Source organism: Trifolium pratense, linkage group LG7 (genome assembly GCF_020283565.1).
Source record: "Trifolium pratense cultivar HEN17-A07 linkage group LG7, ARS_RC_1.1, whole genome shotgun sequence".
NCBI classification, from domain to species: Eukaryota; Viridiplantae; Streptophyta; class Magnoliopsida; order Fabales; family Fabaceae; genus Trifolium; species Trifolium pratense.
This window is the reverse complement of record NC_060065.1, coordinates 2,380,335-2,396,873: the sequence shown is the minus strand read 5'-3', so window position 1 is coordinate 2,396,873 and position 16,539 is coordinate 2,380,335. Positions and strand designations below refer to the sequence as shown.

Below are 16,539 nucleotides of genomic sequence, written 5' to 3'. Positions count from 1 at the left end.
AAAATTGGGGATTAAAACTTCATTTAAAAAAATAAATAAGAAGAAGAAAAGTGTATTTAAACTTATAATAAATTAACATGGAGACACACATTTAAGCATCCGTCTATTCACATTCATCGAATGAACACCATATAGTCGCCCTCATGCCTCCATATGGTCAAAATTAAAATTAAAAATTTGGATCTATCAATTAACATTGCTATATTTTTAAAATTTGTCTAATATGGACATTTCAAAAATAGTTTAACGGTGAACTTTTATCATTTTTAGTAAAAAAATTAAATTTTACAATACTAAAATTCAAAGAATAAATGTAACATTTTTATTAAAATTTACTAAAAATAGTAAGATTCATATTAGGATCAATCAATAATCGACAACACACCAAATTTTTAATACAAAATTGAATGAATATAAATTTAAATTGTTTTGATTTATAATTTAAAGGGTTTAATATATTTTTCATTGCTATAAAATTAGCGGATTTTAGTTTTCGTCCCTATAAAACAAAATCACTTGTTTTCATCCTTCAAAAAAAATTGTTTTGTTTTTAGTCTATAATGGCCAATTTATTTCCTTTTAATATCAATATTATGTCTAAATATTAAACTTCTTTTTTTTTACTTAAGGGTCTGTTTGGCCCAGTTTTTTTTAGAGCTTATGCAAACAGCTTATACGATATAAATTAGGTTTTATGCTATTTTATAAGTTCACACTAGTGAAAATTGTAATTTTATAAGCTATTTTATCATAAACTACCTTGACAAACTTCTAATAATATATAAAAATTGTATAATCTGTTTGCATAAGCTCTAAAAAAAACTGGGCCAAACGAGCCCTTAGTCTATATATTAAACTTATATAAGTTCATATTATGCCCAAGAAATGTAAAAATTATGTCAAAATTTTGTTTAGAGACTAAAAACAAAAAAGAAAATTTTTACGGGATGAAAAAATGTGATTTTTTGTATAGGGACGGAAATCAAAATTCGTTAATTGATGAAAATGTGGTGCATGCTTTGAATCAATTATGGTTGAATGATGTTCCATCAAAAGTGAATATTTTTGGGTGGAGGTTATTATTAGAACGCTTACCGACATGTATGGCTTTGGCAAGGAAAGAGATTATTGTCAATCAACGTGAATGGTGTTGTGCTTTTTATTTTAGAGAAGAGGAAGAAATTAATCACTTGTTTTTTAATTGCTATTTTTCATTACAAGTGTAGAAGAATATATTTAAGTGGATGAAAGTAGACTTTATTCATTTTGAAGAGGTTCAGAGTCATTTCAATAGCTTTGGTTAGCTACCACATGGAGTTTATGGCGCGCTCGAAACAATATCATGTTTAGAGGAGTTGTTGCTAATGTGCCTGCTTTAGGGTCTGTTTGGTTCGGGGGTTTTGGAGGGGAGGTGAGGGGATATTTTAAATTAATTGTGTTTGGTTCAATTTTTAGGAGGGGAGGGGAGGTGAGAGGAGGTGAGCAAAATACCTCCAAATCCCAAATTTTGCTTCCCCCCAAATTGGGGGGATTTGGAGGGGAGGGGAGGGAAGGAGAAAGATATCATTACCATTTTAATTATTTTGACATAATTGTCCTCAAAATTATTTTAAAATGCCAAAATTATCCATTTTTTAGTTCTAATTTTTTTTTTCAAACTTTTTTTTATTATTACGCATGTCTTTTTATATTCATTAACTGTTGTGCTAATTTTTTTTGTATTACATTGTTATCTTGTAAAGTTCATATAATTTTTTGAATCAACGTTGTTATGAGTCATTTCAATAACTTTATGGGATTCAGCTGAGGTGGAGGTGTGGTCTTCTGAGAGTTCTGAATATGTGTTGTGGTGCCATGGTCGTTTCGTTAGGTCTGGGGAAGAGTTTTATTTGGCTAATGTTTACGCGCCTTGTGATTCTTGGGCGAAGCAGGCTTTGTGGGACTCACTTTCAGTGAAAATCCAGGCGTTGGGGAGGTCAAGGGTGTGTGTTTGCGGGGACTTTAATGCTGTTAGGAGTGTAGACGAACGTCTTTCGGTTAGAGACGGGTATCGCTCCTCGGACCATATTCCTTTTAATCGCTTTATTGATGATAACACTTTGATTGATTTACCGCTGTGTGGACGAAAGTACACTTGGTTTAAAGGGGATGGACGTTCTATGAGTCGTTTGGATAGATTCTTGCTTTATAGCGAGTGGTGTTTGACTTGGCCTAATTGTACACAGGTAGCCCGTATGAGAGGGCTATCTGATCATTGTCCCTTGGTTCTGGCTACTGATGAGGAGGACTGGGGACCCCGTCCCTTAATGATGCTGAAATGTTGGAAAGATGTCCCTGGGTATAATATATTTGTGCGCGAAAAGTGGAATTCTTTTCAGATTGATGGATGGGGAGGTTTTGTGCTTAAAGAAAAATTTAAATGGATTAAGACGGCTTTGAAAGATTGGCATACGACTCACACCCAGAATTTGCCTAGTCGGATTGAGTCTCTAAAGGACCGGTTGGCTATGCTCGATGAGAAGGGGGGTGAAGAGGCTTTATCTGAGTCTGAGTTAGCGGAGTTTCATGGGGTTTCGTCGGATTTTCATTCTCTTTCTCGGTTGAATGCCAGTATCTGTTGGCAACAGTCTCGATCTCGGTGGCTCAATGAAGGGGATGCTAATACTAAATATTTTCACTCGATCCTCGCGAGTAGACGGAGGGTCAACGCTATCTCGTCTTTGCAGGTTGATGGTACCGCGGTGGAGGGTGTGGCTTCTATTAGGCATGCAGTCGTATCACACTTTGCGTCTCACTTCAAGGCTGTTAGTGTGGAACGGCCTGGGGTTGAGAATCTTTCTTTTAAACGATTACAGGCAACGGAGGCGAGCAGTTTGATCAAGCCTTTCTCTTTAGAAGAGGTAAGGGCAGCTGTTTGGGACTGCAACAGTTTTAAAAGTCCGGGTCCTGACGGTATCAATTTTGGTTTCATTAAGGACTTTTGGCCTGAGATGCATGTTGACATTATGCGCTTTATCTCGGAGTTTCACCATAATGGTAGGTTGACTAAGGGTTTGAATGCCACTTTCATAGCTTTGATCCCAAAAGTTGAAAGTCCCCAAAGGTTGAATGACTTCCGACCTATATCGCTTGTGGGCAGCCTTTATAAAATTTTGGCTAAGGTGTTAGCGAACCGTTTGCGTCTTGTTTTGGGGAGCGTAATCTCTGCATCCCAGACGGCGTTCGTGAAGGGTCGGCAGATTCTCGACAACATCCTTATTGCGAACGAGGTGGTGGATGAGGCTCGCAAGTCTAAGAAAGAGTTGCTTCTCTTTAAAGTTAACTTTGAAAAGGCTTATGATTCTGTTGACTGGGGTTATTTGGATGCTGTTATGGGGCGAATGAGTTTCCCAACTCTTTGGAGGAAGTGGATTAAAGAATGTGTGTGTACGGCTACAACATCTGTATTAGTCAACGGTAGTCCGACTGATGAGTTCCCTCTTGAGAGGGGCCTAAGACAGGGGGATCCGTTATCTCCCTTTCTCTTCTTGTTGGCTGCGGAGGGTTTACATGTGTTGATGGAAGCGATGGTGGAGCACAACCTGTTCACGGGTTACAAAGTTGGTGAGCTTGCCCCGGTATCAGTGTCGCACCTTCAGTTTGCCGATGATACATTACTTTTAGGGACTAAGAGTTGGGCGAATGTCCGTGCGCTGCGTGCTGTCTTTGTGTTGTTTGAGTCTACGTCTGGTCTGCGGGTTAATTTTCACAAGAGCATGCTGGTTGGGGTTAATATCCATGATTCTTGGTTAGGTGAGGCGGCGTCGGCTCTGTGTTGTAAAGTGGGAAAGATCCCTTTCCTTTATTTGGGCCTTCCTATTGGGGGTGATCCGAGGCGCTTAAGTTTTTGGGAACCGGTTTTAAATCGTTTAAAGAATCGTTTATCGGGTTGGAGGAGTCGCTTTCTTTCTTTTGGTGGTCGTCTAGTTCTGCTTAAATCCGTGTTGACCTCTCTGCCTGTCTATGCTCTTTCCTTCTTTAAAGCTCCCTCAGGTACTATCTCTTCTATTGAATCTATTTTGATTAAATTTTTTTGGGGTGGTAGTGAGGATTTTAGGAAAATATCTTGGATTAACTGGAAAACTGTATGTTTGCGTAAGGAGTACGGGGGTTTGGGGGTTAGGCAGTTGAGGGAGTTTAACTTGGCCTTGTTAGAGAAGTGGTGTTGGAGGATGTTAGTGGATAGGGAGGGTATGTGGTTTCGAGTTTTGGCAGGACGTTATGGGGTTGAGAGGGGCAGGTTGTGTGAGGGTGGAGCACGTGTGTCTACGTGGTGGAGGGAGTTGGCGCGTATTAGGGATGGTGGAGGTGAGATAGGGGGAGGGTGGTTCAGGGAGCATGTTTCGAGACGTGTGGGGGATGGGTCCGAGCACGACCTCGTTGCAGGAGCGGTTTGGGCGGCTGTTTGACCTGGCACAAAACAAATCGGCTTCAGTGACTGAGATGTTTATGCAAGGTTGGGGGGCTGGAGGGGAGGCGTGGGTGTGGAGGCGTCAGTTGAGGGCGTGGGAGGAGGAGATGTTGGGGGAGTGTCAGTCTTTACTACTTACCCTTTCTTTGCAGGATCATATCTCAGATAGATGGTTGTGGCAGTCTGACATGGACGACGATTACACGGTTCGTGGTGCATATCAGCTTTTGACGTCACAGGATGCAGTTACTTTGGATGATGCGTCGGGTCTTATTTGGCATCGTCAGGTTCCTTTGAAGGTTTCCATCTGTGCCTGGCGACTTTTGCGGGACAGGTTACCTACCAAAGCAAACCTGGTTACTCGAGGGATTTTACCTGTGGCAGCCCATCATTGTGTTTCTGGTTGTGGTGAGGCTGAGACGGTTCAGCACTTGTTCCTTTCGTACAGTACTTTTGGTGCTCTATGGTCTCTTATCAGCTCATGGATTGGCTCTTCTTTGGTGACTGCTCAGACTCTTGCAGATCATTTTGTTCAGTTTACAGCTTCAGCAGGTGGTCTTCGAGCACGACCTTCTTTTATGCAGCTCATATGGCTTGCTTGTGTGTGGGTTGTGTGGACCGAAAGAAACCACAGATTGTTCAGAGGCTCAACATGTTCGGTGCATCATATGTTGGACAAGATCAAGATTTTTTCTTATAGGTGGTTGAAAGCGACGAGTAGTACGCTAGCTTTGAACTGTCATAGTTGGTGGTCTAGTCCTATGACTTGTTTGGGCCTTGTTTAGTTTCTTTTGGTTCTTGTGTTTTGACTCTATTGTAACATTTCTTAGTCCCGTGGCACGTCTTGTGCTGTGTAGACTATTTGCGTTAGTATATATATATATATATATATTTCATTTTGTCTTGTTCAAAAAAAACGTTGTTATTTTTTTTATAGAAAATCAACGTTGTTACTTACTTTGTACCTGCATCATATTAATTAGTATTTATATGCACTATTATATTTTTTAAAATATCATTAAGTTTGTTACGTTATAACTTATAATACAAGAGTTTTTTTTTTTACAATATTAGTATTAGTACAAGATCTTTATACTTATAAATAAATATTACTTTTTTTTGTACAATATTAGTATCAGTACAAGGTTTTTTTTGTTAATAATTATCAAAAAATTCTTTTAAATATATTTATAGGTAATTTAAACTTATAAATATTATTTTTGGGATAGATCAATCATAAAAATTGAGAAAATATTGTGGATATATAGGTTAATTCGCACCAAGTAGCTATAAAATTGTCAGACTACATGAAAATTATAAGGATAAAAAAGTAAATTAGTTTTAAAATCTCTCCCCTCCCCCTCTTGAACCAAACATATATCTAATTAAAATCCCTCACCTCCACTCCCCTTCCTTTTTGAACCAAACATATGTGTAAGTACAAATTTCACCTCCCCTCCCCTCCCCTCACCTCCCTTCCCCTTCATTAAAATACCTCCCCTCCCCTCCCCCTATGTTGAACCAAACAGACCCTTAGTGGATCAGATTATCTTTATTTCGTGGTTTTGGTTTGTAGGGCGTATAGGAAATACCTCTTATTGTACTTTCTCTGATTGGTGTATTGATCCATTAATTTGTCTTCATAGTTTATAATGGAGTTTCATCGAATTGTAAGGGTTGAGTACACCTTGTACTCCTTATAATTCATATTTTGATTATAAAAACAAAATCGTTAATTTTATAATGACAAAAGACATATTTAACCCTAAGTTAAATTAGGGTTAGCTTAAATTCTAATTTTGGATTAAATGCAATTATTTGATTAGATAAAAACCTACATCAAAACTTTCCCTTTATATATAGACTTTTATCATAAAATCGTAATGTGGATTTTAATTGAAAATATATGAGTAATGAATAATTATATTTTTTGAAAACATTTTTTTATAATAAATGTATTGAAAAAGTTTCTATAATTGTTTGCGAACATTTTGCGCAGACGAGACGAGACGAGACCTCCCTATATAAACTTCTTCACCCCATTTTCTATTCGTGTTGCTTCCTTTCAACCTTCAACAATGGCTTCCCAACAAAACAAAAACGTTAAATCCCAAAAAACCAATTCCATCAAAAACTTTTACACTAACTTTGAATTCATATTTAACTTGTTTTACGTTTTCACTACTCTCATCCTTTTTTGCCATTCATCTTTCTTCCCCATCGTTCTTCAATCATTCTCTCATCTCTACTCTTTTTCCATCTTCCTCCTTAGCAACTCTTTCTTCGCATTTCTTCTCCTCAATGCAATTGTTATCCTCCTTTTCCTACTATCCAACCAAAACAGCGAAGACGTTTCCAGCGACACATATAACCAATTCCTTAAAATAACTGCATCACCGGAGTTAGTTACCGGTGAAACCAACAGCCAATATTACAAAATAACTGAATCGGAGTTAGTTACTAATCCGGTAGTCTCTTCGTCGGAGTTAGTGACTGATTCGGTTGTTTCTAATTCGGAAGTTAGAGATTTGTTTCCGGTTTTTGAGGAAACTGTCAGGGCAGTTACTGAAACAACTATGACAACAACTTGTTGCACGACAGTGACAAAGAATGGAGAGAATAAGGTTTCAAATGAAAAATGTTATAGGAGAGTTCAATCGGAGTGTTATGAGAGGAGGGTGGTGGCGGATCAACGGCGAGATTTGAAGCGATATAACACGTGTGTGAAAAAGAAGCAACCGGAGAGGAAGGTTTGTTATGTGGAAGAACTGAGTAAAGAAGAGTTTAATCGCACCGTAGAGGAATTCATTGCTAAACATAAGAAGATGCAGAGAGATGAATCCCAGCCCCAGAAAACAGAGTATTTGCCTTTGGCTCTAAAACAAAAATATTAATTAAATAAATAAAATTAGGTGGTGAGTGATTTTTATTTTTATTTTTATTTTGGGGTGATTTATTTTAATTTTGGGGTGATTTATTTTAATTTTGGGGTGATGAATCATAGTCTTTTTTTTGGTTGACTATGTTATGTACGTAATTCTAATATTCGATCCCAATGTTTAATGGAATATATCTATTTTTCTTTTACATGGTTAATGTTATTTTTATTTCTAATTTTTAGTTTTACCGTTGTGTAATTTTTGTCCAAGAATATGTGAGACACAAAAAATAGATTATTATCTTGTAACATGCTTAAAAACTAAAATCTCATGTTGGTACTTTTTATACTCTTTTGGTTGTGTTTATTTTATTTTATTTGATAATAGTGGTGATTGAAGATAAATGAAATGTCTGATTAATTAAATTGAAAAGGCCAATGCAAGAGATTTTGGTGAAGAATCCCATTCTTGTGACAATTGAAATTGTGGTTTGGAAAACTACTTCTTTTTACGATTGATGCGCAGGGTAATTAGTGGGATATTCAGTGTTTCTGTTTTTTGATATATATATATATATATATATATATATATATATATATATATATATATATATATATATATATATATATATATATATATATATATAAGCGTTTTCTAACTTAGACCCTAGTTAGGTCTAAGTTAGCAAGGTGCACCTTTTCAATTGGACCAAAATACCCATTCTTTTTAATTAATTAACCAAAATACCCATTAGTAGACGCAGATCCAGTGTCGCGCGCGTACCGAAGGACCATGGTTACAGACCGTTAATTTCCATCAGACAGCCAAGATCTGATCTCATCAAGACTGTCTGATCAATCAGACAGCCCAGATCATCCTGATCCATCAGATTCCAGCGCCTGCGCCACACTGGAGAGAGGAAAATTTGCTTTTTAAAAGTAGGACACGTGTCACACAATGGTTGGCTGGGCGTGATTTTTGTTCATTTAATACTTTGAACTCAATTATTTCGTTGTAAATTAATTTTTTATTTTTTTATTTTTATACCAAAATTCATAATTTTTTTTGTCTACAAATAGAGACTTGGTTCGTTTGATTTGGACACCGAAAAAAAAAACGCAATTTTTCACTACCTTAATCTCATTTTTTGTCTACTAAATACGTTACTTGTGTGTTGTAATTTAACACGCACCACTCAACCAACTCACTGAAACCATTATACCAGGAAAATAATAGATAATATTCTGGAACTTTTGGTATATTTTATGAAATTTTTGGAGACCTAAAACTATTTTTAGTTAATTAAATGAGATAAAACGGTAATTAAAAACTAATGTTTGCTTCTGAAACCATTTTACTGGTAGAATGGTTGCACATAGTTGTATTCTGAAACCATTTTACTGGTAGAATGGTTTCAATGAGTAATTTATTAATTGTGTTTGCTTCTGAAACCATTTATCTGGTACAATGGTTTCAGAGAGTTGTAATCTGAAACCATTTTGCTGGTAGAATGGTTTCAGTAAGTTGATTATTAGTTATTTGCTTCTGAAACCATTTAGCTTGTAGAATGGTTGCACATAGTTGTATTCTGAAACCATTTTACTGGTAGAATGGTTTCAGTGAGTAATTTATTAATTGTGTTTGCTTCTGAAACCATTTATCTGGTACAATGGTTTCAGAGAGTTGTAATCTGAAACCATTTTGCTGGTAGAATGGTTTCAGTGAGTTGATGTAAGGTAGTGAAAAATGAGATTAAGGTAGTGAAAAATTGGGTTTTTTTTTATGTGTCCAAATCAAACGAACCAAGTCTCTATTTGTAGAGAAAAAAAAATTATGAATTTTGGTATAAAAAAAATAAATAAAAAATTAATTTACAACGAAATAATTGAGTTCAAAGTACTAAATGGAAAAAAATCACGCCCAGTCAATCAGACAGCGACACGTGTCCTGCTTTTAAAAAGTAGATTCTTCTCTCTCCAGGGTGTAATCCAGTGTGGTGCACGCTCTGGAATCTGATGGATTCGGATGATCTGGGCTGTCTGATTGATCAGACAGTCTTGATGAGATCAGATTTTGGCTGTCTGATGGAAATCAACGGCCTGTAACCATGGTACTGCGATACGCGCGCGACACTGGATCCGCGTCCATTGATGGTAATTTGGTTAATTAATTAAAAAGAATGAGTATTTTGGTCCAACTGAAAAGGTGCACCTTGCTAACTTAGACCCAACTGGGTCTAAGTTAGCAGCCCCCATATATATATATGAGGAGGGTTATATTGACTCCAAGAGTAAGTTATAAAAGCTACTCCAAATCATGGCCTTTGATTTTAATTTCAATTAATGGCTATGATTGATTAATCATAAAACACAAAGTGAGACTTATTTTTTTATTGTATTGGAAAATTATCAAAACATACCTTAAATAGAAGAGAATGAATCAATTATAATCATCAATTGAGACTTATTTGTTGATCACATGAGAAAACAAGGATTCCACACATTCTGAAATGGTGTAACACTAATCGTTTGACAATCCTGCTTCTTTTCATACAATTTTTTACGGCATGCTTCTTTTCTTTTCAATTTTACAAGTGTACCATTTTTTTTTGTGGTGTATGCTTTTTTTGTTACAATATTCTCTTTGCTCGTATTTTTCTTTTCTTGTTATTAGTTCAATATTTTTTGTTTTCTTTTTTTACAAATTCGAACAATAGGTTAATTTAATAATTTAATTTGTAATGATTTTGTTGAAGAAACAAACAAGTTTTTAGTAATGGATGTCAATGTTTTTGAAGAGATTCCATGTAATATGCAAGTAGAAGTGGGAAAAAAAAAACAAGGGAGGATCTTGATTTGACAATTAATGGTTATAATTAATTCATTCTCTTTAATTTGAAGAATGTTTTGATAATGTTGATTTTCTAGTGTGATAAAAAAATAAGTCTCACCCAACTAATTATTAAGAATCAATCTTAGCCATTAATTGAAATTAAAAACAAAGGTCATGATTTGGAGTAGCTTTTATAACTTACTCTTGGAGTCAATATAACCCTCCTCTATATATATATATATATATATATATATATATATATATATATATATATATATATATATATAAATCCTAAATAGTTCTCCTACCACTAATCATAACCCTAATTGTATTAATCAATCATAACTTTTAAATAATTTTCTTTAAAAAATAAATAATAAAAAAAGTAACAATTGTAATTAATTGTTTATTTAGCCACATGCCACATTATTTCTAATGATTTCTCATATGCCACATTTAATTTGAAACATTCATATGCCTTTTCATTTCATTTGTATTCATACACCATTATCCTTTTCATATGCCCATTTTAATTACCAAGAAATCTAATGGTTTCTAATGAAAAGTTTTTTTAAGCAATGAAAAGTTGTACAAATTTAATTTCATATAAGCACCTATCTTTTCGGTGGACATTATAAATACTTTTCTATTTCTTTGTTTGTTTTTCAATTCTTTCCACCATCCGAGTCCTTTAGAAAGAATTGATTTTCTTCTTTACCTATCTTTTTTTTTATCTTCCTTTCACATTCACCTCTTCATCCTTCTTATTTTTTCATTTTGTTCCTTTTTAATGTGCTTGCAGATAGTATTAGATAATAGTTCGTCATTTTAACTATTTTCGTTTCCTCCCTTAATTACTTGCATTCAAGATATTTGCAACAGTAGTTTTAATTCATATGCTTTGAATATCTATAAAATCTTTTGTTTTGTAGATATACTAATTTACATTGGTTGATCTAACAAGTACTTTATTTTAATTTTTGTCCGGGTAGATGTTGCTATCATCATGGAAGTAGGACTTGGTGTGATTGCTTATATATTTATAATGTAATACTACTATTATGCAATTGCCTTTATATATGCTACTATTTATTTTGGGTTTCTATTAAGAGAGTATATATGTATATACAGTGTATTGTTTTTTATTTATTTATACTTTTTTATGTTTGCATTATATATATTTTGCTTTTAATTTAGAGATTGACATACTTGATCTTTATGTATACATGATTTATATTATAATTGTGTTTCTCCGAGTAATTGACATTGTTTATGCTTAATAGTTGATTTGTTTGTTTGATTTTTGGTTATAAAGTTGGAAGAACTTGAAAAACTATGTTTGTACCAAAAAAACAACTTATGAACTATGTATGTCCTTGCCTAAAAAAAATGTATGTTCATGATTTTTTTATTTATTTTAAGTTTTAACTATAGGTCATTCTTCCTTCAATTATTTAAATTTTTTAGTTGACGTTATATTATAAACAACAAATAACACCCGTGCATCGCACGGGTGTGGGTCTAGTATAGATGAAATGATAAATACAAGTAAAGAAATTAGGGTTCGGATCTAGGTAACGTCAAGCAAACCGATACTCAGGGATTTTCGATTGCAAAATTAATGCAAAGGATCATAAATCATTAATTAACTTTTTCATTTATTCATAACAATGAAAAAGGAAAGAAAATTTGCATCCCGTGGATATTGGTAGAAACTAGCAAAGAATCTGCCGTGGGTTTCTTTTATTGCCTTTTTCAACAGTGACTCATCAAGTAACACATTCTTATCTTTGTCAAAAAAGTATCACATTCTTACTAATTTTTTGGACAATATATGGTAGTTTTTTCTTTTTAATTATACTTTTGAGGATGAAAAGAACTTTATATTTCCACTCTCAAGCAAATTATGTTGACCCAGCTTTGTAACCATATCGTAGAGATATAATTTTCTGACTGAAAAATCAATCAATTTTGATAATTGTCATTGCTCGTTTGCGCGCAACCCAACAAACAAGGAAAAAATGCCCCAGACATCTGAGAATGATTCGAGTCGTATTAGCAAATCTTGGTTTTTATACTATAAAAAATCATATTATTTTATTCTTATAAAAATTTCTATTTTAGTTTTAGTCTCTAATGACTAATTTGTGTTCATTTTAATGTCAATATTATAACCTTTTCATATTCAAGATTTGTCTATATTATGTTTAATGTATATATATTAGAAATTAAGAGTGGACTTTAACTCAATCCAACAAAACCGGCTTATACGGTTAGTAATGCCACTTATATATAAACCCCAGTTCAGACCAACTCACATCCGATATGAGACTTCTTAACACACCCCTCATGCTCGATATTATTGGACTTGATGCGTGGATATAAATAGTGGCTGACCCAATATTGGGGACTAATAACAAAACATAAATTTTTGTATGGGTTAAAATACGTAAAAAAAATTTATAAAGATAAAAACCAAAATTTATAATTTTATAAGAATCAAAAATAATTTTACCAAAAAAAAACTACCAACTGGAACTACTACACTTATAAGACTTTCTCAATTTTTTATTAGTGATAAATATTTTCTTGTAAAAATAAAAAGGGGAATGGATCATAAAAAAATTTAGTATATAAATGCATTATCTATAATATGTAATAAGCCAGACTTATTTCCCTTTCTCTCTCCTCTCCTCATTCAACCTCATTCCTCACATTTAATGTTGATATACATATATTTATAATAAAATGGAATATGCCTTATATTCTTTTTTTTAAAACAGTAATATTATAATATGCCTTATTTCAAAAAGGAATGAAATATGCCTTATATTAAATTGCCTACTTAAAAAGGAAATAATTCATAATGAAATAATTCTAATTAATTAAAATATTCGATTTAAAAATAATAATAAAAATATTTCATTTATTATTATTTCAACTTCAAATATTTTATTTTTTGACTAACTTCAAATAATTTTTAAAACCAATTTTTATTTATTTATTTATTTTTGTGGATGAAATGATTTAAACAAAATGAAAAAACGTGAAAATAATATTTTATATTTTTTTAAAATGAATCATGGCTTGACCAAAAAAAAAAAAGAATCATGAAATTTTCTTTTTTGAAAAAGATGTGATAATATATGAATGTTTTTGATTGTTGATGAATCATGTAATTTATTTTTTTGACTAATTGGTCATATTTGTTATTAATGATTTTAATTTCATATTAAAGACAAAATTATTCATATCTCCATTTTTTTCTCTATATATATATGATCTTTGTGTAAATACTACAACTCACAATTTTTCAAATCTTTTCTTTTAGTTATTTCTTTTAGTCATTTTCATTGTTATTTATTTACTTGAATTACTTGAATTTTTAATTTATTCTCTCTTTTATGAATCATATTTGTTGTCTTTATAATTTTCTTCAACTTTTTCTTCTTTATTCTATAATTTTGTTGATCATTCTCTCTTCTTCTATTTTTCAGGAATGTGATCATAAAGAAAGATATGGAACACGAGAAACAAAGTTGTTTTCATGGGAGAATGCAAGAATATTGAGAACATTTTGTGGGGCCTCAAATTAACTTCTTAATTTGGATGCTAATAGTGTTTATTCTTTTGCTTGATAGTGTAATAATCATATTAGTTGTCTTCATTGTTAATCATTTGTTGTAATGGGTTGAAGTACCTCTTCCTGCATCTTATTTTGATTTTGTCTATAAAAAAAAATAAAAAAAACTAAACCACATTTGTTGTCAAATATTAATTAATAAAATTATTTATGTGTACATCGATCAATTTCTGGCGTTTTTTTTCTTCTTTGGTGCCTTAAAAAAAGGTTTCCTCTTTAATATTTGATTGAAAGTTTTCTCTTTACATTCAACTACTCACTCCGTCCCATATTATAAGAAAAAAAAATTACTTTTTTATGTCCAAAATTATAAGCAAAAAAAACTAACTTTTATCATTTTCAAGATTTACTTTTATTTATTCTCATAAAATTAAATGCAAATTGCATTTAATTTACTCTCTCTCTTCTTTCCTCAATAATAAATAACCAATAAAAATTCTTTTTACATCTTCCCATGAAACTTATTTCAAGAAAAAACACAAAAAATCATACTTCAAATCATCATATTCCACTTTTCTTAATAAGTGTGAATTTTTTTTTTTTGCTTATATTATGGGATGGAGGGAGTATGATTGAAATTTGCATATATAACAAGTTTTTTTTGCTAAAAAAATAAGTTTATTTTTCGGTACCAAAATATTATCACATATAACAAGCTAATTATTACTGACCACCATCATCTACGCGACATTTAATAGACCGGACAAATATATTTCCCTAAATAAAAAATTCTTATAGTTTTTTTGGTACAAAAAAATCTTATACTTTTTTCAGTCAAAAAAATCTTATACTTAATACCGTAAAATAATCTTTTATAAACAAAATAAAAATTTGAAAGTCACAAGATAATGCATCATCTCCATTGATTTTGGTGTAATGAAAACCCCTTTAAATTAATTTGAATTGCTGGTAATTCTGCTGATTCAATGCACCAAAAAAATCAAAAGTTATCAATACTTAGGTATATGAACAATGGTGACTGTGTAATTGAAATCGGCGAGGAGAAGATATATTTTCAAACTTTGCTACGTTATATATTGAACAAGGAAACCAGAGAATTCAGTTTTTGAATTATTGAAATTGAAATCAATAGGATTGATCGAGTGAAAAGGATACACCGTAATTAAATAGAATTGTGTTAATTTAGAAACTATTATGAGCCTTAGATTAAATAAAATATACGGTTGAGATTTGGTGTCAAACTATTATGAGCCTTAGATTAAATAAAATATACGGTGCTTATAAAAAAAATATACGGTTGAGATTTGGTATCAAACTAAACTTTGGCACCTGCTGTCGACAAATCCTTACTCATTTTATAATATTATTGACTTTCTTCAAAAGATTATGCAAAATTAAATTGAAATAATAAAAAAATTACTTAATATTTCGGCACTAGCATTTTCGGCATTTCTGCAAGTTGAGTTAGGATTTGTGGACTGAGAGCTCATATTTTTACTCATATATATTAATACATAGACCTATTTTTTGTATTTTTTATGGGGTCTATATATGTTTTTTATTTTATTTTTTATTTATACGAGATCTATTTTTTTAATTTATACATGGACTATATTTATATTAATATATTAATACGCGGTCTATTTTTATTTTATAATTTATATCGGGCCAGTATTTTTACTCATGTATTTATATGAGTACTATATTTTTATTCAAATATTAATACATAGACCTATTATTTTAAAACTTTATACAATATGCAAGGTTCTATATTTATTTTTGTTCATGCATTTATTTTAGGGAGTATATATTTAGCTTATCTAGAGATAATTCTAGGTCTCAAGATGAGAATAGATGAGTATATATAGAAAGTGACGATTCTTTAGAAATGTAGAGTGGCCTATATAGGCCTAGGAATAATAACTTGGGGCGAGATATCCTCACCACGATGTGAAGATGATCGTTCCACCTATTTAGGGACATATATCTCACATGGACTATAATTTTGGTCCTCAATCTCCTGAGGTTTGACGGAGTTCATGCTTACCCCTTCTTCCATTTAGGGAAATATCTTCACCAGACCCTCTATCCCGACGGGCCTTTCATCATTTTTAGGCGAACAACCCACTTAGGCGAGTTAGGTCTTAGGCGATGATGCCCCGATATTTTGTCCAGTACAATTTTATTTTGAGGGTATTGATGTGGAAATTAACTAATATAAGATAATTTTTTTAGGTTATTTTTGTTTCATATTTATTTTACTATAGATATTATGAGATTAATTTAACTCTTTTTTTTTGTTTGCTTAGAGACCTTCAAGAGTATATATTTTACTCATATATTAAGGACATGCGTTATTTTTCTATAATTTATATGAGGGTCTACTTTTTTATTTACTTACATGGGGTTATATTTATATTCATATATTAATACGGGGCCTATTTTTATTTTGTAATTTATGTAGATTTTTTTTGTAATTTATATGAGACTTATATTTTTACTCATATTATCAGGAGTCGGGATGACAATTTGACACATCCCCAATGGGCACCCACAAAAAACCCACGACGGATAGGGTAAAAACCCGTATGTTGGGTACGGGCACGAGTATAGATAATTACCCATAAAAATGAGCGGGTATTGGTGCGGGTACGGGTACCTTAGTACCCACCTCGCGCCATACCCACAAAATATTTATTTTTTTATTTTATTTATATTATTATATGATAATATATATGTATATCAATTTTAAAAAATTATACTCTTATACATTT

At 32.3% G+C, this 16,539-nt stretch overlaps 1 protein-coding gene across 1 annotated transcript; it reads left to right on the top strand.

Moving 5' to 3' along the window:
- Positions 1-6,508: 6,508 nt before the first annotated feature.
- LOC123898296 lies at positions 6,509-7,643 on the top strand. Its single transcript, XM_045949215.1, has one exon. It carries the CDS (start codon positions 6,529-6,531, stop codon positions 7,342-7,344), a length of 816 nt encoding a protein of 271 aa, XP_045805171.1. The 5' UTR covers positions 6,509-6,528; the 3' UTR covers positions 7,345-7,643.
- Positions 7,644-16,539: the final 8,896 nt, after the last annotated feature.

Bases quoted from the DNA above. Each gene is read 5' to 3' on its own strand.
- LOC123898296 (XM_045949215.1), top strand. From the start codon at position 6,529: ATGGCTTCCCAACAAAACAAAAACGTTAAATCCCAAAAAACCAATTCC.